General features: G+C 46.7%; 1 protein-coding gene across 7 annotated transcripts in view; it reads left to right on the forward strand.

Annotated features, from left to right (window-relative positions):
- The window catches only part of VANGL1 (VANGL planar cell polarity protein 1), a 47,810-nt gene extending 29,838 nt beyond the window's left edge, over window positions 1–17,972 (forward strand). For all 7 annotated transcript variants that reach the window (XM_027653375.1, XM_027653376.1, XM_027653373.1 and 4 more), the window contains exons 5-8: window positions 5,135–5,268; window positions 8,206–8,338; window positions 10,302–10,536; window positions 11,730–17,972. In XM_027653375.1, the coding sequence (XP_027509176.1) occupies window positions 5,135–5,268; window positions 8,206–8,338; window positions 10,302–10,536; window positions 11,730–11,990 (763 nt within the window). In that variant the 3' untranslated portion in view covers window positions 11,991–17,972. The remainder of the gene's footprint in view (window positions 1–5,134; window positions 5,269–8,205; window positions 8,339–10,301; window positions 10,537–11,729) is intronic.
- Window positions 17,973–18,873: the final 901 nt, after the last annotated feature.

The following is an 18,873-nucleotide window of genomic DNA, read 5'->3' on the forward strand; positions in this document are numbered from 1 at the left end:
CCTTCTCAGTAGGGATGTTGGTGTGGGAAGCATTTTGACCTTCAATTGTCTTTTTCCAGTTTTATTTCTAAGGCTTCAGTCCTAGCAACTTTGCTCCGGAAAAACAATAAAACACGAAGGTCCAGGCACTGGAGCCCCAACTCTGCGTCAGTGCTCTAGCAAAAGAGTATGAGAAGGAAAGGGGATTTTCTTAGGAGGGAGATGCGATTGTAAGGTAGGAGAAGGCACAGAAGTCTGTTGGGTGTGAGCTGACAGCACTGCTAGGGAGTAAGAAGTGTTGTGGATGAGCAGCTCAGCACTCCAGGAGACCTCAGCATCTCTTGCACTAGATAAGCTTGATGCAGTTGTAGACTGGACTGGAAACAGCTGGAAAGGCAAAGCCAGCTTTGTGTGGAAGGCTGCTTTGTGCAATCCTTTCTTGGCTCTTCTTTGAGGTGCCAAACTTCCCAGCTGGCTGTGGCATAGATTTTATGTGCCCAGAGACCTTGGCTTGTTTTGATGCTGTGTCTGTTTTGAAACATTAAAAAAATGTTGTTTGGAGGAGAGGAGTCTGTGTTGGGAACCACTTGATTAAATAACCCCAGGCTTCCCCAGCCCTCAATTAGCACAGCATCATCAAGCCTCTCTGACTATCCCTGTGTGTTTTAGGTGTGTGGCTCACTCTAAACCCTGATGCTGCAAGATTTGCATCCATGGCAAGGATGCTCTGGTAGCAAACAGCTCAGCTCTTTCTGGATGTGTGTATATATCTGTTGCAAAAGCATGGGGCACTCCTCTTCCTTAGATGATTAGCAGTGTCTAGCTGATGGTTGGTATAGTACCATGACAGGCTACATTTCTAGCTTAGCAGGAAAGTACAAAGCTGGTAAAACCATGTCAGTGACAGGTGCTGCAGCCTTCTGGGCTTCACCTCAGTGTGTCCTGTGGCAATTTGGGGCATGGGGGTGTGGTTTCAATTTTTAATCTTTTTTTTTCTTCTGATTTTTTTGGTTTTGTACTAACTCTTTCCCACCACTTCAGAAAACTCAAAACCCTTTTTCTAGAAACCAGCAGTGTCCAAAGCTAGTATTTTGATTAAAGCAGGCTTCTTCCCTTGTGCTTTGCTTCAGTATAACACTTGTTCGTTTTCCTGCAAATCCTCTAAAAAAAGCCAATTCCAGTATTGGTGTAGTTGTGTCACAGAAGGCAAATAAAAAGTCAAAATGGCCTCTGAGTTGCAGTGTATGGCAAGACCTCAAATATTCTAGTCTCTTGTAGTAGCAAGTACTCACACAAAACTCCTCCTGACTTAGCTTTTTGAGAGAAAAAAAATAGTTACTGCCTTTGTGTCACATAGTCCCCTCCTCCGCTTCCTTGGATGCCCTGTAAAAGTTAATTCATTACTGTTTGTGAAGGACTCTGCATTTCTCTGCTGCCAGATGCCACTGAGGTACCCCGTGCTTTTGTGGGGTCTCTTTGTTTGCTTTCCCTTTTGGCAGCATGCTGTGGCATGGCCTGTTTTGGGGGAGTAAAAGTAATAAATAAAAAAGCCCCACCCTCCAACTACACAAAATGCAAAGCAACAAAGTGTGTAGAGCCTTACTGATACTGCCTACAAGGAAAACTGTGTTCCCAGTAGACCTGTGCAGGAGATTTTTTTTTTCTCATGTCATAAACTTTGAATTTGAACTGTTGCATGAAAATGCTTTTTATGTCCTGATTTTTGTGCTCTGCCCATGGTGGGGTGGGGTTGGAACTAGATGATCTTTAAGGTCCATTCCAACCCAAGACTTTCTATGATGATTTCTATAATACAGTTTTCCCGTGTTCTGTTAGCTTGTTACAGTGCCTGAAATTTATTGGGCTTCCAGGTCCTCTCGGCAGGACCTGAGAAGGATCCTCACTCTGACCTTCTCCATGGAAGTGATTAAGTATCGAAACTTTCTGTTTATTTTCTTCCTGCCCCTCCCCATTCTTTCGAAGATGTGAGTGCAAGGAAAGCCTGTTTGCTGAAGCGCAGGGTGAATGAATGCAGTGACCGACACAGTGCTGAACTCTTCCCGAGACAGTGCTGCAAGGAAACAGCTTCCGTGGGCCTCGGGAAGGCTGCCGGTTTTCATTCCCATCGGAGGTGGAGTGTGGATGGAGAGGAGGCTTCCTACAGCCATTCCACTTTGCTCACAAGGCAGCAGTGGGTCTGCCCTGCAGTGGAAAGTCCAAAAGCCCTGAGTTTGTGTTGGGAGACAGCAGACTTTACCTTAGTGTTTTGCTTTGCTCCTGCTTTCTCCTCCAGGCTGCTCTGCGTGCTTATATACCCGTGATTACCCTCCTTCTTATGTGTTGTGTTGCACAAGAGCATTGGGGAGCCCTTCTGCCGTGTTTGGGGTGCTGTGGCTGTTTGGGGCGGGGGCTTCTTTTTGCTTCGCAGCGCCTGCGTGGGGCAGGGCTGGCTGCCCTGCACTGTACAGGGTGAGGCTTCCCCTTGATGTGGGTGAAGAGATTGAGCAACACAGCCCAGAAGGCTCTGATTCAGCCTTCTCCTCACTCTTCTTGTGACTTACTGCAATGCTTCTAATTTTCTTGTCTGCAGTTTCTTCTCTTTAATTTTTTTTTTCTGTAACAGAGGATTTGAAGAGTCATAGTATGGCTGTCTTTCTAACCTGCACACTTAGGGTGGACTATATGGGAGACAGAAATGGGCTGGTAGAAATTCTGGAAACTGACGTTTAATTACAGTTCTCTTCCCACAGAGCAGAGCTTCTGTGTGATTGGGGTTTCTCATCTGTGGGACTGAGCCTATACTGGATTTGCATCAGCAACAAGTACCTGGGCTTTAATTTTCAGGGCAATGATGGTTGCTTGCTGCAACATAAAATGTTATAGTGTTTGGATGTTGGTTTATGTGCCAATGAATTGGTGGGGTAGGTTATTTAATGAGGGGATGGAAGGGATACTAGGTGGGGAAGGCTGGCATCCTGATGATAATGCTGTCTGTGGGGTCCAGGGAAAATGTGTATGTATAAAAATGAATTATTGTCTCCTGTGATGCATTGTGTTTTGTCCTAATAAAGCTAGCTGGTCAGTGGAGCACCTCCCAGATATTTCCTACTTCTGGGATGGAACTTCCAATGCTGGTTGTAATGAGTGCAGTGTATTAGCAGAGTATAACTGTTCATTTTTATCTTCTTGTTTTCAGTTTTTCAAACATCGTGTTTTGAGATGAAAGTCTATGGAGTTTTATCTTCCTGGGAAACGGACGTGGAAAAACTTGATCATGTTTAAATGCAGTCAGAAGGGGGAATGTGTGCTGCTGCCACATGACTTCTTTTATGAAATTTTGTTTATAAGCTGCAGCAAATTCACAGTACAAATCAGAAGTATGGCCAGGAGAAATAAAACAGCTTCCCTTTGTTCTGTGTCAGCGTCTCTGTGTGTGGCACTGGGTCAGTCTCTACTACTTCATTAAAGGAAAATTGTTTCCTTGGTTAAGTGGCTTTTTATCTCATATCAGCAGCTGAGTGCTTAAGTGGAGTTGCTTCTACCAAACCTAAGATGAGGAAATATGAAGGAGTGGCACCTGAAAGGTAAAGCTTCTTTAAGATGCCCTAGCTGGATGCAAAAGACCCTACCAAAGAGTCCTAAAGATGGAATTTGCTTCAAAAGCTAAATTCATCATCTTATAGGTACAGAGCTAATCCAATGTGTGGTCATGTACCATAATACTGATTGATGAAGCTACGCAGTGAACAAGTCTGGGTTTGTTCTTTCTCAGAATCTCTTGAATGGACTGGCATGTGTGCTTAATTCACTGATCAGTGGGAGGGGACAGCCAGAGAATCGAGGATGGGGGGGGGGTGTGTGTTTAAATTACTGGGGTGTGTTGCAGAAGTTTAATATTAGCACAAGGAACAGGAAAACTTAAATTACTCCTCTGGGAGCACACCATGGTAGTGCTGAGAACTGAATTTTGGTCTTAATTTGTTGATGTCTTATTTTCCCACGTTACCATCCTTGTAATGTTTTCTTCTTATGTTGTAACGTGTGAGAATACTTGGTTGCTTTCCTTAGGAGAAGCTTTGTTGGGAAGTGGCAACAAATTAACTGGCAACAAATGTGTTGGCAGTTCCCTTTTCATTTTGAACCCACAAAAATTATATTAAGTGTGGGTCCTTGGCAAACTCCAGTTGGCTGAATCAGTGATCTTGGTGATTTGCTGAGAATACTGCTGCCAGTCGGTTGCCACGATGAGGCAGGGAGCCAGAGCAACGGGGAGAGAGCTGTGTCCTGGATCCCACGTGTACATTGGCACTGTTAAACATCATAGCTCTGGCTTGTTTTGAAGTACTGTCCTATTTGTTGGTAACAGTGCCTACAGACATTTCTCTCTCTGTTGTCAAAATGATTGCAAAGGAAGATACCTCTGGGTTGAGTCTTTCCTGCTGCTGGCGCGTGTGCTTGTTTTGCTCCCATGTGTCATCATTTTATGTGGAAGCATCCCTTCAAAGGGATGGAGGGAGTGTCACTGCTCCTTATTTTGTCCCTAGCCTGGGATTTAACGAGCAATACTGAGGTAATCTGTCTCTGGCAGCCATACTCCTCAGGCAGCGATCTTATCTTGCTGTGAAAGCTGAAGAGATCACACTCTAGTCAGTGCTGGGATGGAGGAGATCTGAGAAGCTGTGAGGTGCGGCTGGAAATGACTCAAAGGGAAAAGCATCCATCCTGAGCTGGTCTCTCCGTCTCGGCTGACCAGCTACACCAAAACCCTTGTGGTGTTCTGATCTTCAGCCTGAGCAAGGGCTCTGCAGCACAGTGATTGTACTGCCGAGGCGGGCTGAGCTCTAGTTCTGTAATTTACCATACTGCAGTCAGCCTAGTGCTTCACTTCATGTGCTGCCCTTGTTTAGGGATTTCCTGTCATTCTCCTATTAATGTGAGGGCAGAGACATTTATCTTGCATCTCAAATGAAATTCAAGTCCTAGAGAGAGTAATTAATATTCTGTGTATTGCAGAGTTCTGTAGGTGTGACAACCCTGTTCCCACTAATGTGACTATTTCTTCTTTCTTTTCTTTTTTTGAGTATTTTATGGAAGCAAAAGAGCTTGTTTTAATCTGAGGTACTTTGTCTTGCTTTGTTTTTTGTTCTTTCCCTAGCATCCAACGAGCTGCACTGGTGGTTCTGGAAAATTACTACAGAGATTTCACAGTCTACAACCCAGCCTTGTTAACAGCCTCTAAATCGCGAGCAGCCAAGCACATGGCTGGCCTGAAAGTCTACAATGTTGATGGTAGGTGAGGTGAAATGTAGTCTCTGAGAATGGGTGGGATGGGGAGGGGCTGGGTTGGCTTTATGCTTTGTTATGCACACATTCTCACCTTTTTGCTTTGCCAAAGTCTTGTCTCTTGCTGGAAATCTTCCTAACAGTACTGAGTTTGCCAGTTCCAGACGACTTTACAGATGTGTTTAGCCCACAATAAGGCTTTTGTCTTTGCCAGGTGAAATGGCCAAATTTTATGTCGGGCTTAATTATCATGTGGCTTGATAAGCATTTTTCAGCACCACTGCTTGTTTTAGGCAGCCTCTGCTTTTTGTCACCCTTGGGTCATCTCCTTAGTTGTGATAGTACAATAAACACAACTTTTAACCTAAATGAGTTCCCCAGTCACTTATTATTCCGTTTCCACATGAAGCCTTCAGGAAAGTGAAGGCAGTTGATACCAATGTGGGAAGACTCAACGGTCTAAGCATCAGCTGCTGATGAAAGCAATGCTCTCAGTGCTTGTCAGCCTGCAGGCTTAGCACTAAATTAGCTATGCCTGGCTTACACGTGGCCATGCTCCCAAGTCATCATGATGCTAAGCAGTTCATGGAAATTCAGAGACAGATAACTATCCCCGTTGAGCTTTGCAATTCTACAAACCATTCTCAAACTTCAGGGCTCTAAAGAAGCCCGTGGGAGGATGGATGGATATCTGGATGCTCAAAGCAGTGAAAACTGGACTTAATCATTTGACACTCTCAAACCCTATCAGTGAAAGCCAGGCTTGATAAGCAGGGTGTGCCCAGCAACCTTTATGAAAGTGACATTCCTTGGGAAGAGCTGAAGTTGTGTAGAGAAGCGTTTATGGTGAAGAATGGCTGAAATCCTGTGACAAAATGTGGTAAGGCACATACTGCACATGAATTCATTAGTACTGAAAGGCTTTGAGAGCTGGAAAGAAAGAACTAAAGGGATTTAGCTGAGCAAGGTGGCTCTGCATGCATGGTGTGGGGATTGAAATACAAAGAATATCTGTCACATGGAAAAACATGAGACATGATCGTTTTGCTTTCAGCAACGTTTCAGTGCCTTATGGCTGTGGGGTGTTTAGTTTTGGTTTTCCTCTTTTTTGTTTTTGGTTGGTTGGTTGGCTGGTTGGGGTTTTTTTCAGTTTTGGTGAGTTTCAAAGACATCCTAAATGCTCCCCCAAACCTGATGCAGCACTCCTGAGCCCATAAAATTAACTGAAGGTTTAGATCCTTACAAGTGAGATATTCCCATCCTGACAGAGGAATGGGGAAGCAAGGGAAGGAGAGGGACAGGCTTGCCCATCATGTGTCCCTTGCTGCCTGGAAACTCATGCCTTCCCTTGTGGGGCAGTGCCGGTTGCCTGGGCTGTTCCTTGTGCGGTGCTGCTGCCTTTGTGCACATGGAAATCTCAGGCTCAGAGGCATGTCCTTAGAAAGATTCCTGTCCATTTTACGAAGCAGTGTAATTCTGGCTGCAGCTTACCTTGGCAGCCTGACAGTCTCTTACACCCTTCGTGAAAAAAGACAGGCTACCTTAATAGCATTACTAATTTGTTGACAGCTTTTGTATTTGATACTGCAGCAACCAGGAAAGAAAAGCATCTTGCTGTAATCTCTCTTACACAGAGTGGGGAGGCTCACCTTCAAAACCAGGATTTTCATTGTCAGGCATAGTCAACGAGGCAGATTACAGATCTAACCCAAATTTGGGAGCTAGTGCCTCCCTTGAGTCATATCCTCCATTTCAAGGCTGTCAAGCAACATCTGAAGTGTTTAGACTCTTAAGAAGCTTTGTGTTTCAGTGCTTGTCCTTCCCACTGCTGAACTTCAGGCTTCTGTCTTGGAATCTGTTTTGTGCTTTTTAGGAAAAAAAATTAAGAGTTGCCCTTGCATGAGCAGAACAGTTTTGTACATGTCTGTGCAATTGATTGGCCTTAACCACTGCCAGTTGAGAGTGTGGGCTTTCAGAACAGTTAGCCATAAAAGCAACTCTTAGTGGTTTGGAGGCAGTCCTACACTACTGCTTCTCTCTGGGCAGACCCAGCTCTATCCTCTGTCTGTATAGAGAGGTTTGTAAACTCTTCTGGGGCAACATTTTTTCCACTCCCTGCCCAAACAACCAAAGCTGTGAGCTTCATGTGCGAGTTGCAGAACCTACTACTGTATTTTAGGGTTGTAGTTAAGGTCTTATAGTAGACAGCTCTGTCACTTGACTGGGTATTACAGAGCAGATTGCAGTTTCCCTGTTCCTGTAGTTGTGTAGGATCTGCTAACAGCAGCAGAAGATCTAATGACAGATGCTGCTCAAAGTGCCATGAGAAGCTACTACATTTACAGACCCCAGCCTACACTCCTGCAGGATTGCTGCTCTGACAGCTTCTGTCCTTCTGGAAAACCCTATGTTTTGTCTAAAGGTGACCCTGCTTCCCCTGCATCCTTTTCTTCCTCCCTGCGAGTAATTGTCTGCCATTTGGCTTTAGTTTATTCATCTCCATGTCTCATTATGTTCTTGTGTTTGTCTTTCTCCTTTTTCCAACTTCTCACTTTTTGTGCTCTCACACTGTCTTGATGCTGAAATGTGGTATGTTCCAGCTGGCCTTGCCTTCAAACTGAAAGCGTATATAATGGGGGGTAAGTTGCATCCTCGGCATGTTCACCTTGCTCTGCCTTTGTGTATGTGCCATGAGATCCTTCATCCCAACTAACTTCCCTTGTCCACGTGCCAGAGCCCCTCTCTAACTAAGCCTGTGCTGCCTAGCAGGGTTTCTACCAGAGCTGCTGAGGACCGGGGAAGGGTTCATAATTTTGGCTGGGAAGGCTGGAGCCACAGAGCACTTGCAAGAGATGCCATGGGGTGCTGGTCTGTCCCAGCCCCAGTCCTGTGGCAGTAACATCGCCTTTCTGTCTCCTTTTTGCCCGTCCTTGCCCCCCAAAGGCCCAGGTAACAACGCGTCGGGGCAGTCCCGTGCCATGATCGCAGCCGCGGCCCGTCGCAGGGACTCCAGTCACAACGAGCTCTACTACGAGGAGGCCGACCACGAGCGCCGAGTGAAGAAGCGCCGTGCCAGGTAAAGCCCTTCCCTTGGCGCTGCAAAACTCAGTCATGTGGGGCTTGCCCAGCCTGACGGGGTGTCCCTGACCCGTGATTAAGGGCTGTAAGTCTGTCACAGTGAAGAAGCTTATGAAAGCCACATGCATAAGGGATGGTGACAGCTTGCAGCTGGAATTATCCGAAGAACATGCATAAAGCTGAGCTCATGTATATAAGGTAGATAAGCTAATGCAATGTCATGGATTAAGGAACAGTCCGGTGCTCGACAAATCTGTTGTTACTTGCTGCAGGAAATCCCATTATTTTTGCCCGTGCCCGGGCTTGTCAGCTCAAGTAATCCAGTGACAGGATCAGTGGAGCACTTGGTGTTGCCCATTCATGGGTGAGGAGAATATTTGTCTTTGCAGACTAATAAAAGAGGCAGTTGGACTGCCCTTTTCAATGAATTCAGGAGGAAAGACTTGACCCAGAAGCGGTTACATTTTATTTTGGAATGCAGTTAGTTTTCTGCTAGTCACGCTTAGGCTACAGAGTTGATGCTTTGTTGAGGTGATCCAAGACAGTGTCTCTATTTGCTCTGGAGCCTAATTGCAGTCTGTAGTTAGCATACCTAACAGTTTGAGGCAAGTTGCTTACAGGCAGGCATCCCTAACTGAGCTATGTTTGGAAGGAATGTGTCATAACTGGAAGGAGCTGGCTTGTTTTGTGTTTTCCTCTGGCAATTTATATTTCATTGGGAAAGTGCTGGCACAATGTGCCCCCTTGGCTGCTTCAGTCTGACCTGTGTTCTATAGCTGCTGTCTTTTAGGCTCTCTTCCAGTCTCAGAGCCAAAGGAACTTAAACTTTCCTTTCTGTGGAGTGTAGCATCCTAACTTGGGTACATCTCCTTTGCTTCTGACTTTGGTTAGAACAGCTGCTTAGTCAGAGGAAAACCATCAGTCACTAGAAGATCAGGCCAGATGTTTCAGACCAGGAGATTAGAAACTGATTTCCACCCCCCACCTCCCTTAAGTCAAGTTAAAAAGAACGGGCAAGGGTCACGGCTTCTCATGCTGTTCCTCAGATATAGTCTGAGTGCAGTATGCTAAACCTCTGCTTGTGGTGGGGCAACTGCCCCTGGTTTTAAGATACTTTGGATATTGAGAGCAATGTGGACAGTCGTTGGTGACTTGAGTGGAAATTGAGTGTGAAAGAAGTCCTCTTTGGAGGGGCAAGAGAGTTTTATTGGGTGACTCTTCCATTATCATTTTTTCCTCACTAACTGCAACATAGCCCCTCATTTGTAAGTTAGCCCAGGACAAAGTAACGGGTGCTGCAAGGCATCTGTTCCCTTTTTATGGTGTGGTCTTGGTGTTTACTCACCTGTGCCAACACAGGAATGGTTTGCAGGGGATGTCTCTAGCTGCAGTGTTACAAGTGAAGATGGGGGGGGATGTTCTCACCCTTGCTGTTCAGTAGAGGGTGCAGGGCAGTCATTCGGCAGCACAAGTTCTGTACCCAGTTGGTGTAAGAGCAGACTGCAACTTGTGAGCACAGTGTCTCAGAGTGGTCTGTGGCCTGGGTCATGCTAGTTTATAGCCAGTCTCCTCCTGACTCCCTAAGCTTTGTGCTGCAGTTCTGTGTGCTGGAACTGTTGTATTAAGACGTACATTAAACACAAGGGCAGCTGTGTCTTGTTTGAGTCATGCAGCTGATGTTTATGCTGTGTTGGCAGAACCAAGTGCAGTGCTCAGGCTTTTAAAATCTTAATCCTGGTTTATGACCCTCAGTTACTGGATGGCTTGGGCAAGGAAAGAAAAGCTGTTGTCTACCCCTCAGACTGTCAGTAGAGAAGATTTTATGTAAATTGATAGCAGGCAGTGACTCAATGGCAGATGGGAATAGGAGCTTGTAAATCCTGACTCCCAGGCTCTGCCTTATCCACAGACCCATCCTACCTCTCGTTATGACTCTTACCATCCTGACTTTCCTTCTGCAGGCTTGTGGTTGCAGTAGAGGAGGCTTTCACTCACATCAAACGCCTCCAGGCAGAAGAACAGCAGAAAGCTCCAGGAGAAATGATGGACCCCCGAGAAGCAGCCCAGGCAATCTTCCCCTCCATGGCAAGGGCTCTGCAGAAGTACCTTCGCACCACCCGCCAGCAACAGTACCACAGCATGGAGAGCATCTTACAACACTTGTCCTTCTGCATCACCAACAACATGACACCAAAGGTAATGGTTTCTCTAGCACTGGTGCAGGTAGGAGGGAGAAGGGGGTGGCACATCTGTGTGTTCACACAGAACAGAAAGATGTCAAGGGAGGTGACTGGATGTTTTCATAGTTGTTGCCTGTGATACGATCAGTGCATTGTAGGTTGCATCAGATCTTAAAGGGAAGTAATATTTCCTCCACAGCATCTTCTCTCTCTCTTTATCTGAAAATGCCTGTGACATAATTGTTCTCGTATCCAGTTCAGCAAAGGGAGTACTGAAGAAGTGTTTTGAGATGGTGGCCTTGAGTCACAGGAAGTTCTCCCAGCAGACTCATAGTAGCAGCATGATGCAGGTGGCAACCTGAAAAGGCTTTTTTTGTTTGTTTTTCTGTCCCCTGCTGTGTTTTGGACTGCTTCTAATTACTGCCTAAATCTCTGTCTCTCTGACAGTGTTTCTAATTCATGGGCTGCTTGGTCAAATGTCAGTTTGCTGCTTCAGGCCCAGATTGTGACTGTTGACTTGCAAACACAGGAAGGGATTGAATAATAAGGGAAATGGGTCACACGATCCCACTCTCCACAACCCACAGTCCTAGGGAAGGATTACTCCTGGGTGTTCACCCAGGTCTTACTACACTAAGAGCAGAAATGCTGTCAAGAGATGGGCCTTATCATCTTCTCTCTGGGAGCCACCTGGGACCTTGCCCAGGTATGCAAGAGAAGGTTCTGCTGCCACGAAGATTGCAAAGGAGACTTTAAAACACAAGCAGCGTCAAACAGTGTTTCACATTCTGCTTCTGGTTTTGCAGGCTCAGGCTGGAAACATGGAAACCTCTGCTTTCCACCTTAGCTTGGCCTGAAGGAGAGAGCCAGCTATCCTATCTCACTGTCTGGGACAGGTTATGGGGCTGGTAGGGGAGAAATGACCTCTGCTCTACTGAACTGCTGCCAGATGGCTGTACCGATGGCAGAAATAAGGGCTATAACTTTGCAGGCTTGCTGGGATGGACTGAAAGAGGATCTCCTGATGTTTTTATCTACTGCTGGGGTCTGAAAATCTGGGAGGGACTGGGGAGAAGGTGTCTTCTGAAGTGTGAAAACTGGAACAATTTTCAGCATGGCAAGCCTGTGCTCGCGGAGCCATACTTGGGGATGGGAAGAGAGCAGAGCGAGTTGTGGGACCGGTGCTAACGTGTGTCCCGCTCTTGGCAGGCATTCCTGGAGCGTTACCTCAACCCAGGCCCAACCCTCCAGTATGACAGGGATCGCTGGTTCTCCAAGCAGTGGACGCTCGTCAGCGAGGAAGCGGTCACAAGCGGGTTACAAGACGGCATCGTGTTTGTCCTCAAGTGCTTGGACTTCAGCCTTGTTGTTAATGTGAAAAAAATCCCCTTCATCAAACTCTCGGAAGAGTTCATAGACCCTAAATCTCATAAATTTGTCCTCCGCTTACAGTCTGAGACTTCAGTCTAAGGGATTTTGAGGGTGGGTTGTTTGGAGATTTTTTTTTTTTCAATATTGTGCTTTTGGGTTTAATTTCCCCAATGCTGACTGAAACTGGCAGATGATGGACCAGTAATATTTGACCATCTGCACTTTATTTGGAAAGGGGAGGGGGGAGTTGGGATATCTTATCTAGAAAGAAGTATCTTAAGAGGCAACAGGGTGACTTGGCTCAGTTAGCTCAGCCTTGGAGACAGAACAGATTTTTTTCTTTTCCCCCCTCTTTCCAGGCATACTGTAAATCTCACGCTCTCTCTTTTTCTGCACAACTGCAATGTCAGTATTTTTGTTGGAGTGCTGCCTTACGCCGTGTACACGCCTGCTCTGTTGTGTCTCTTCTTTTGCTACCTGTGGCTGTTCCTGAGAGGGTGTTGCTCACCTCTCCGTTATAGAAACCTGCTGACACGGGGGTGCAGCAGCCCCTGTTCACTCGGGGAGGAGGGAATATCAAAGGGCGGGTGTGTGAGAGTGCTTCTATTCTCTTTTATTCTTTTTCTCTTCTCCATGTGCCTCTTCTGTCAGTGCCAGACCTGTGTGAACATAGTGGGGTGGTTTCACTCCCTGTGAAGTTTCTTGTCTTGAACTGGATCAGCCCATCTTTCAGCTTTTTGAATTTTTATAACTTTTTTTTATCCGTGCTTGTTAGTGAAATTGTTTTGTGTGGCACGGCTCCCTGTTTTCTCTCACCTGCTTCCCTCTCTTTTGCTTGTCCACATCTTTGTTGGGCACTCCCAGGGCTCCCTGTTTCTGTCCCCTTCTGTCTGGCTTTCTGAATGTGTTTCCCCAGGCACTGCCACTTCCTTTTGCACCTGCAAGGGCATATTTGCACTGGGACAGGGGTCAGTGAATAGCTGACTCCTCCTCAGATAAATCACAGACCCTCCCTATATCTGACAGCCTCTTTGAGGGGAAGGGGGTGCGGGCAGGAATGTGCCCTTCCCTCTCAAGCCAGTTTCAAGTGTGTCTGGAGAAAAGACCAGCAAAAGCACTTCCCTCCTGAAGGAGAGGAGCCAGGGATGGGCTGACCCCTGCCATGTTCACGTGCTTTGGAAAATTGTTGTGCTCTGGAAACACTACAGTGAGCCCTTCCCCACCTTACACCTTCAGCTGTAGCTAAGAAATACCAATGTTCTGAATGTTGAAAATCTACCTGCCTTTCTTGGCCTTGCTGTGCTGTGGGAGTTTCTGCTCAGTGCTAGGATCTGCTCCTGAGAGAGTTTTGTTTGTAAGGCTGCCTTTGGCCACCAGTGCAGCTTTCATGTGTGAATTCAGTGTCACCTGAGTTTTATGGGGTTCTAGAAAGTTTGTTTTTAACAGTGACCTAAATCGGTGTCTGAAGTCTGATTGCCAGCATGGGGGTATCGCATCCGTGTTCAGGTAACACAGCTGCTAGGCTGGCAGTGACCTGCCTTCAGTCAGGTACCCCTGAGATCCATGTGAATGTAAATGTTCATTCTGCTCAGTCTTTTGCTGTGCAAATATCTCTTATCAGGCAGGATCTGGCCTGCCCTCTGGAACTAGGGCCTTCTTCCTTGTGTTAACCAGTGCCTTTCGTTGCCAGACTGCACAGTCTTCTGAGGAAGGCTGTAACAGCCCCACCTGTCCCCTTGCCTTTCCCAGGCCTTTCCTGGGCTCCTCCAGGAGCTCCTGGGGCTGCCTCCATGCTCCCACCAAGGTGAGGTGGCCCAGCAAAGAGTAGAGCTTGTGGCACAGCAGGTGTGGGCTGACTGGTACCCACCGTGAGCTGATGGGAGGGAGCTGCCACCTTAAGCAGAGACCCTGGGGACAGGGCAGGAGGGTCCATCCTCTTCAGCAGCAATGGAGATGCATGTCCAACAGCACCTGTGGATAGTCCTCTTGGGATCAAGGGAGCACCCTGGGGAGCAAGGGTCCAAAGTGATGATTCCCTATCCAAGTGACCCCTGCAGTTTCCTTCACCTTTCTTACAAGTGTGTGGTAGTCTCCTGGATCCTTTTTTCTCCATGTCATGTGCCAGATGTGGTTATGAAGAAACTAGATGGCATGATACATGATGAGATTAGGCCCTTTGCCCTTAAAGGGTGGGAAGTAGGTAGACTTTTCTCTAAAGTCGGTGTTTGGGTTTCTTTGTAGATCAAGCTTTCTGGTAGTCTGTATGGGGACTCTTTTATTGCCTGTAGCCTTCGCAGCATTTTACTTTGAAAAAAATAGGTGAGTTTATTCCTTTAAAAAAAAAAAAACACGAGAGCATAAAGTATCTTACACTTGGCTCTCCTAAAGATACCTGCACCTGGCTTTTATGATGTGCATAACCAGTAGGGTGGGAGAGACTGGGAGTAGCTTGGGAGACTGTGGAGCACTTAATGCCTGTGTGGAGGCTACTGCCTGTGGCTGAATTGGCTCATTTCTGTGAAGCCAGAACAAGAACCACCTTGCCAGGGGCTTGGGTGTGCCGTGTATGTGAGAGCACCTTGTCACAGGCACATCTGCAAAACTTTCTTACTTTCCCAGGATTTCCTTCCCCTTTTCCCTGCCCCACGGGGGGGGGGGGGGGGGGGGGGGGGGGGATCTGACACTATCTGCTCAGGAAACTCATGTCTTAATTTTGTTAAATCCTTTAACACATGGAGAACCAGACAGAAGCGGTATGTGCTCACTCTGGGTCTGCTTCCTCATCTTTGTGCTGTAGTTCCATGCTGCCTTTTCTGCCTGCTGCCAAAAAGGACACTGTCAACAGGGGCCAACTCCTACATTAAATGTTCTTCCCTATGTCAGCAGCGTGAATGCTTTGCCTGATGAAATCTGAAGGAAAGGACTTGGCCTCTCAAACAGTCTCTTTAGAGATGCAACCTGCTTAGAGGTGAGGACAGACTAAAAGGGAAATCATGACTCCTGAATATTCCCTGTTCTGGTGTTTTTCATGAGATTTTTTAGGGTCTCTCTTGTTCCCCTCTCCATGCAAAATCAGGGGACCACTGTCATATCTACCTCACTGGGGTGTTGTGAGGCTAATCTCAACTTGCTGTCAAGTGCTTTGAGATCCACAGGTGAATCTGTGGCATCTATAGGAATTCAAATTCTTTAAAAAAAATACTGAACGGTGAGAGTAGACTGGTTTGTTTAACTGTGTTTATAACCAGCTAATGAGTAAGAGTCGAGTCATAGGGAATGAAGCTCTGGTCCAATTCCTGCAGCCGTTGCTTCTGCCAAGCTTGCCAAGAGCTGAGCATAAATACAACTTGCAGAGTTTGTCAGCCAAGTGGAGGCTGTTTCTCCGAATGCCTCTCCTATCCTGTACTGTCTCCTTGCACATATTTTCCCTCCTCTCTCCCAGTCTGGATATTTTTACCTGGCTGGGAATTGTGGGGGGATTTTTTAGAATTCAAGTGTTTTTTTAAGACAACCCTGTTTGTGACGAAGTGGACAGTGTCCCCCTCAGAGGAGATCCTTGCACTGGACATCCTTCCCTGGAAGCTGAACCATTCAATAGGGTGCTGTGTTGTCTAACCAGGGGTGGTGGTGCCCCGCTCCTCCCTTCCACGTTGGCATGGTTCCTGTGATTCTCAAGTATGCTGCTTGAACACTTCTAAGGCTTTGGTTTTTAGCTCTCAGATTTGTTGCAGCCTAAATCCAAGGCTATGCTGAGATCTTGCAAAACCAGATGCAGCTCAGACTTTCAAGTGTTCCAGAGCAGATGGAAATGGCTGTGGGTTTCCACAAAGGCTGGCTTTCTCTTTCATGGCTAAAAAGTGAAAGATTTGTATTTCTTGCAGCTAATCAGACCATAGGGGCAGATATTAGACCCATACTACTTTGCCAGTCTTGTAAATAGGCATGGGCAAAGGTTTTAGCACATCTGTTGGCCTCTCATTGCCATGTGGCTTCAGCCATCCATGTGTAGGCTCTGTGGGGCTGCCCCAGTTCTCAGACTCCTTTCCCACTCCTGGGAGACAGGCAGACAGCACTCTTGGAAGTATAAGCATTGTAAGACTCTCCTCCATAGTGTACCAGCCCTTGACCAAGCTCTTGTAATCAGCCTGGGGAGGTTTGCTGTTACCAGTTTTCATCCTGCAGAGGGGAGACATTGCCATCCACACCCCCCTGTAGGCAGCAGGGTAGCTGGGGAGAGATGCACTGGGCATGAAAAGCTGATGTGATGCAGCTTGATCACGGAGCAAAGTCACCTCCTGCTTCAGGGGCTGCCCTGGTGCCTTCAAGAGCAATGTCCCCCCTAAAGGAGGGTACAGGAGAGAAAGGCAGATCTGATTTCAGCCTCTGCCAGCTATTTCTCTGACTTCTGCCTCTAAAAATTTTTTCTGCCAGCAAAGTGAGTCTCTCCAGCTTCCATCCTCACTTCTGTCCATTTTTTTCCCCCCAAAGTTCCCTAGTGAGGCACAACAAGTATCTGCTGGGAAGGGAGGTGCTGAGGCTGCAGTTTAGAGCTTGAGGGCAGCTCACAGTAAGGCTCAAGTTTGGGGAGATCTGAACAAATACTGTCCCTCATAGAACCTCCTGACCTTTTCCTTTGGAATGGAGATATCTGTGCAAAACCTTGGGAATCTGCTGTATGTCAAAAGGTAAAGGGAAGGAGTTTCTGGAGCTGACCCTGCCCCACATAATTAGCTTTGAAAAGACTTGTTTGAGATGTGTTCACTTCCAGCATTTGCTGCTGAAGAAACTGTAAAGATCCATAACTTGCTAAACGTGGAAACCTATTGAAACCAATTTCATCTTGCTTACCAAAATGTGTAGATCTGCCCTTTTTCAAAGGTAGACCAAAAGTCTTGTAGTCTTTTGCAAAATTGCTGTAGTCTGGTCCCAGACTGGCTCCTCAGTTGTGCTCAGTTCTGCCCAGCCATATGAGAGCTGTTCACAAGACGTGTGTGCAGGTGTCTGTTTTCTCATTCAGCTTGTGTGTGTGTCTTATGTGCTTTTTCCCTTCTAGATATGTGCATTATACATGTCTCAAGCCTCAGGCCAGGCTTGGTGGTTTAGTGTTTAAACTGCATTAAGAAGGAAGTGCTCTTGGGATTGAGCTGATTTTATAAAACAAACAAACAAACAAAAAAGGTAAACCCCCAAATTTCTCTTCTAAAAGAGATGGCTTTGGGCCATGACGTCTCCTACAGGAGTGTGCGTCCTCCTGTGCTCAGGCTGCTGCCTCCAATAGAGGATGACCAAAAGTTGCCGTTTCTGACAACTGTGACCGGTGTGGATTGCTTCAGGATGCTCCGGAGCCAGGTCCTTGCTGCCCCAGCGGTATAGCTGGTGTTATCCGCCCATCTGCGTCCCTCCAAGAGACTGCATTTTTTTTATCCCTATAGCACACAGAAGCCCTGCAGGCAGCAGACAGACAGCCCTGGGTGTGCTCTGCCCAGAGAGGGAATCCCTCCTTCCCTCTGGCTGCTTCCTGGGCACCTCTCGCCAGCACCTAAGGATGCTTGGGGCCATCTCCTGTGTGTGCAGTGGGGAGATGCTGTGGCTCGCTACCTGCACAGGCATGACTGTGAAGGAATCTTACACTCTTCTGTGCCTGTTTCTTTGATTCAGCATTATTGTGTCTTGGGGAAGGGGGTGGGGGTGAATGCCCTTCCCTCACCCTCCTTTATCACTGTGTAATACTTTTTCTACACACACTGTATAGTAAGAAGGGTTTTGCCAAGGTTTTCTAATTAATAGACACTAACCAGCATTTCTTTCTTTTTTTCCTCTTCTTTGCACATGTAACTTTAACTGCAATGGTACATGGTCTTTCTGTTCTTTTCTAATTGTGGACTTAAATAAGCAAATTCCTGGTGTCTGTGACATTAATGCACTGTGGGTCTAGCCTTGTAAATTGTTCTGTTCCAAGCTGGGTTCTCTTAAGTTATAGCTGGATGGGGTTTTGTTGTTTTTTAAACTGAAACATAAAACCGTTTTACACTTTGCATATTTTGTACAGTAAAATTCTGGAAATAAACTGAAACCAGATTTGATTGTCCTACTCCTTTCTCTTATCCTTTCAGACGAAAAGCTCTTCTGGTCTTCAAGCATTCCTTAGCTGTGGCTAGGAGGGGCCCTGCAAACATGTGGTTTAGCCTTTTTGAGGCTGTCTTTTTTTCACCCTCGTCCTAGGCCTTTCTGATCTGCCGTGCCACAGTAAAATGCAAACTCATTTATCACTCCTGAAGGAATACTGGTAGGTGACTGCTTTGAACACCTGAAATCTCAAATGATGGGGAGCAAATGCAGCTGGGAAGGGGGGCATGATTAGAGTGGGAACAGGTTTTTCTGCCTCCTGTGTTCTCATAGTTTGCACACAAATTATGAAGTGCAGGATTCACTGCCGAGTTCCTTATTTGGCTTTGGTGAGAAGAAGGAGTGGCAAGAGGTAGAAAAGCCAGTGCTCCTTGTTGGTGTGGATGCAAGACTGTGCTCTTCTAAAAAAAAGGTGTAGGGATCTCACCTCAATAGCATCTCTGGGTGCGGCTTTCCCCACCATCAGTTTCAATACACTTCATGCCAAGAGCTGGGAAAGACCAAGCAGCTGTGCCCAAGGAAATGTAGGAGCAGCTTTCTTGCCTAGACATCCTTTGGTACCCACTCTTCAAGCAAGACCCCTTTAAGGCAGAGTACCTTGCCTCACAGCTCTGCCCTGGCCAGCAGATCTTGGTGTCTTCAGCTACTGGAAAACTCCACAGGATGCTGCTGTGCAGTGAAAAAGAGTGCAGCAGTTGTGGAAATAAGCAGCACTTATGGAGAGAAACAAAACACACTTGTGGAGAGAAACAGCCACATTCTCTGCCTGGGGGGAGTAGAATATATTTGGGCTACAGAGAGCTGAACTGAGGCCTGGGAGGAAGCAGGAAGGGTGGGATGGGACTGTGTTCTGTTC

Source organism: Corapipo altera, unplaced genomic scaffold (genome assembly GCF_003945725.1).
Source record: "Corapipo altera isolate COAL_440 unplaced genomic scaffold, ASM394572v1 61, whole genome shotgun sequence".
Taxonomy (NCBI): Eukaryota; Metazoa; Chordata; class Aves; order Passeriformes; family Pipridae; genus Corapipo; species Corapipo altera.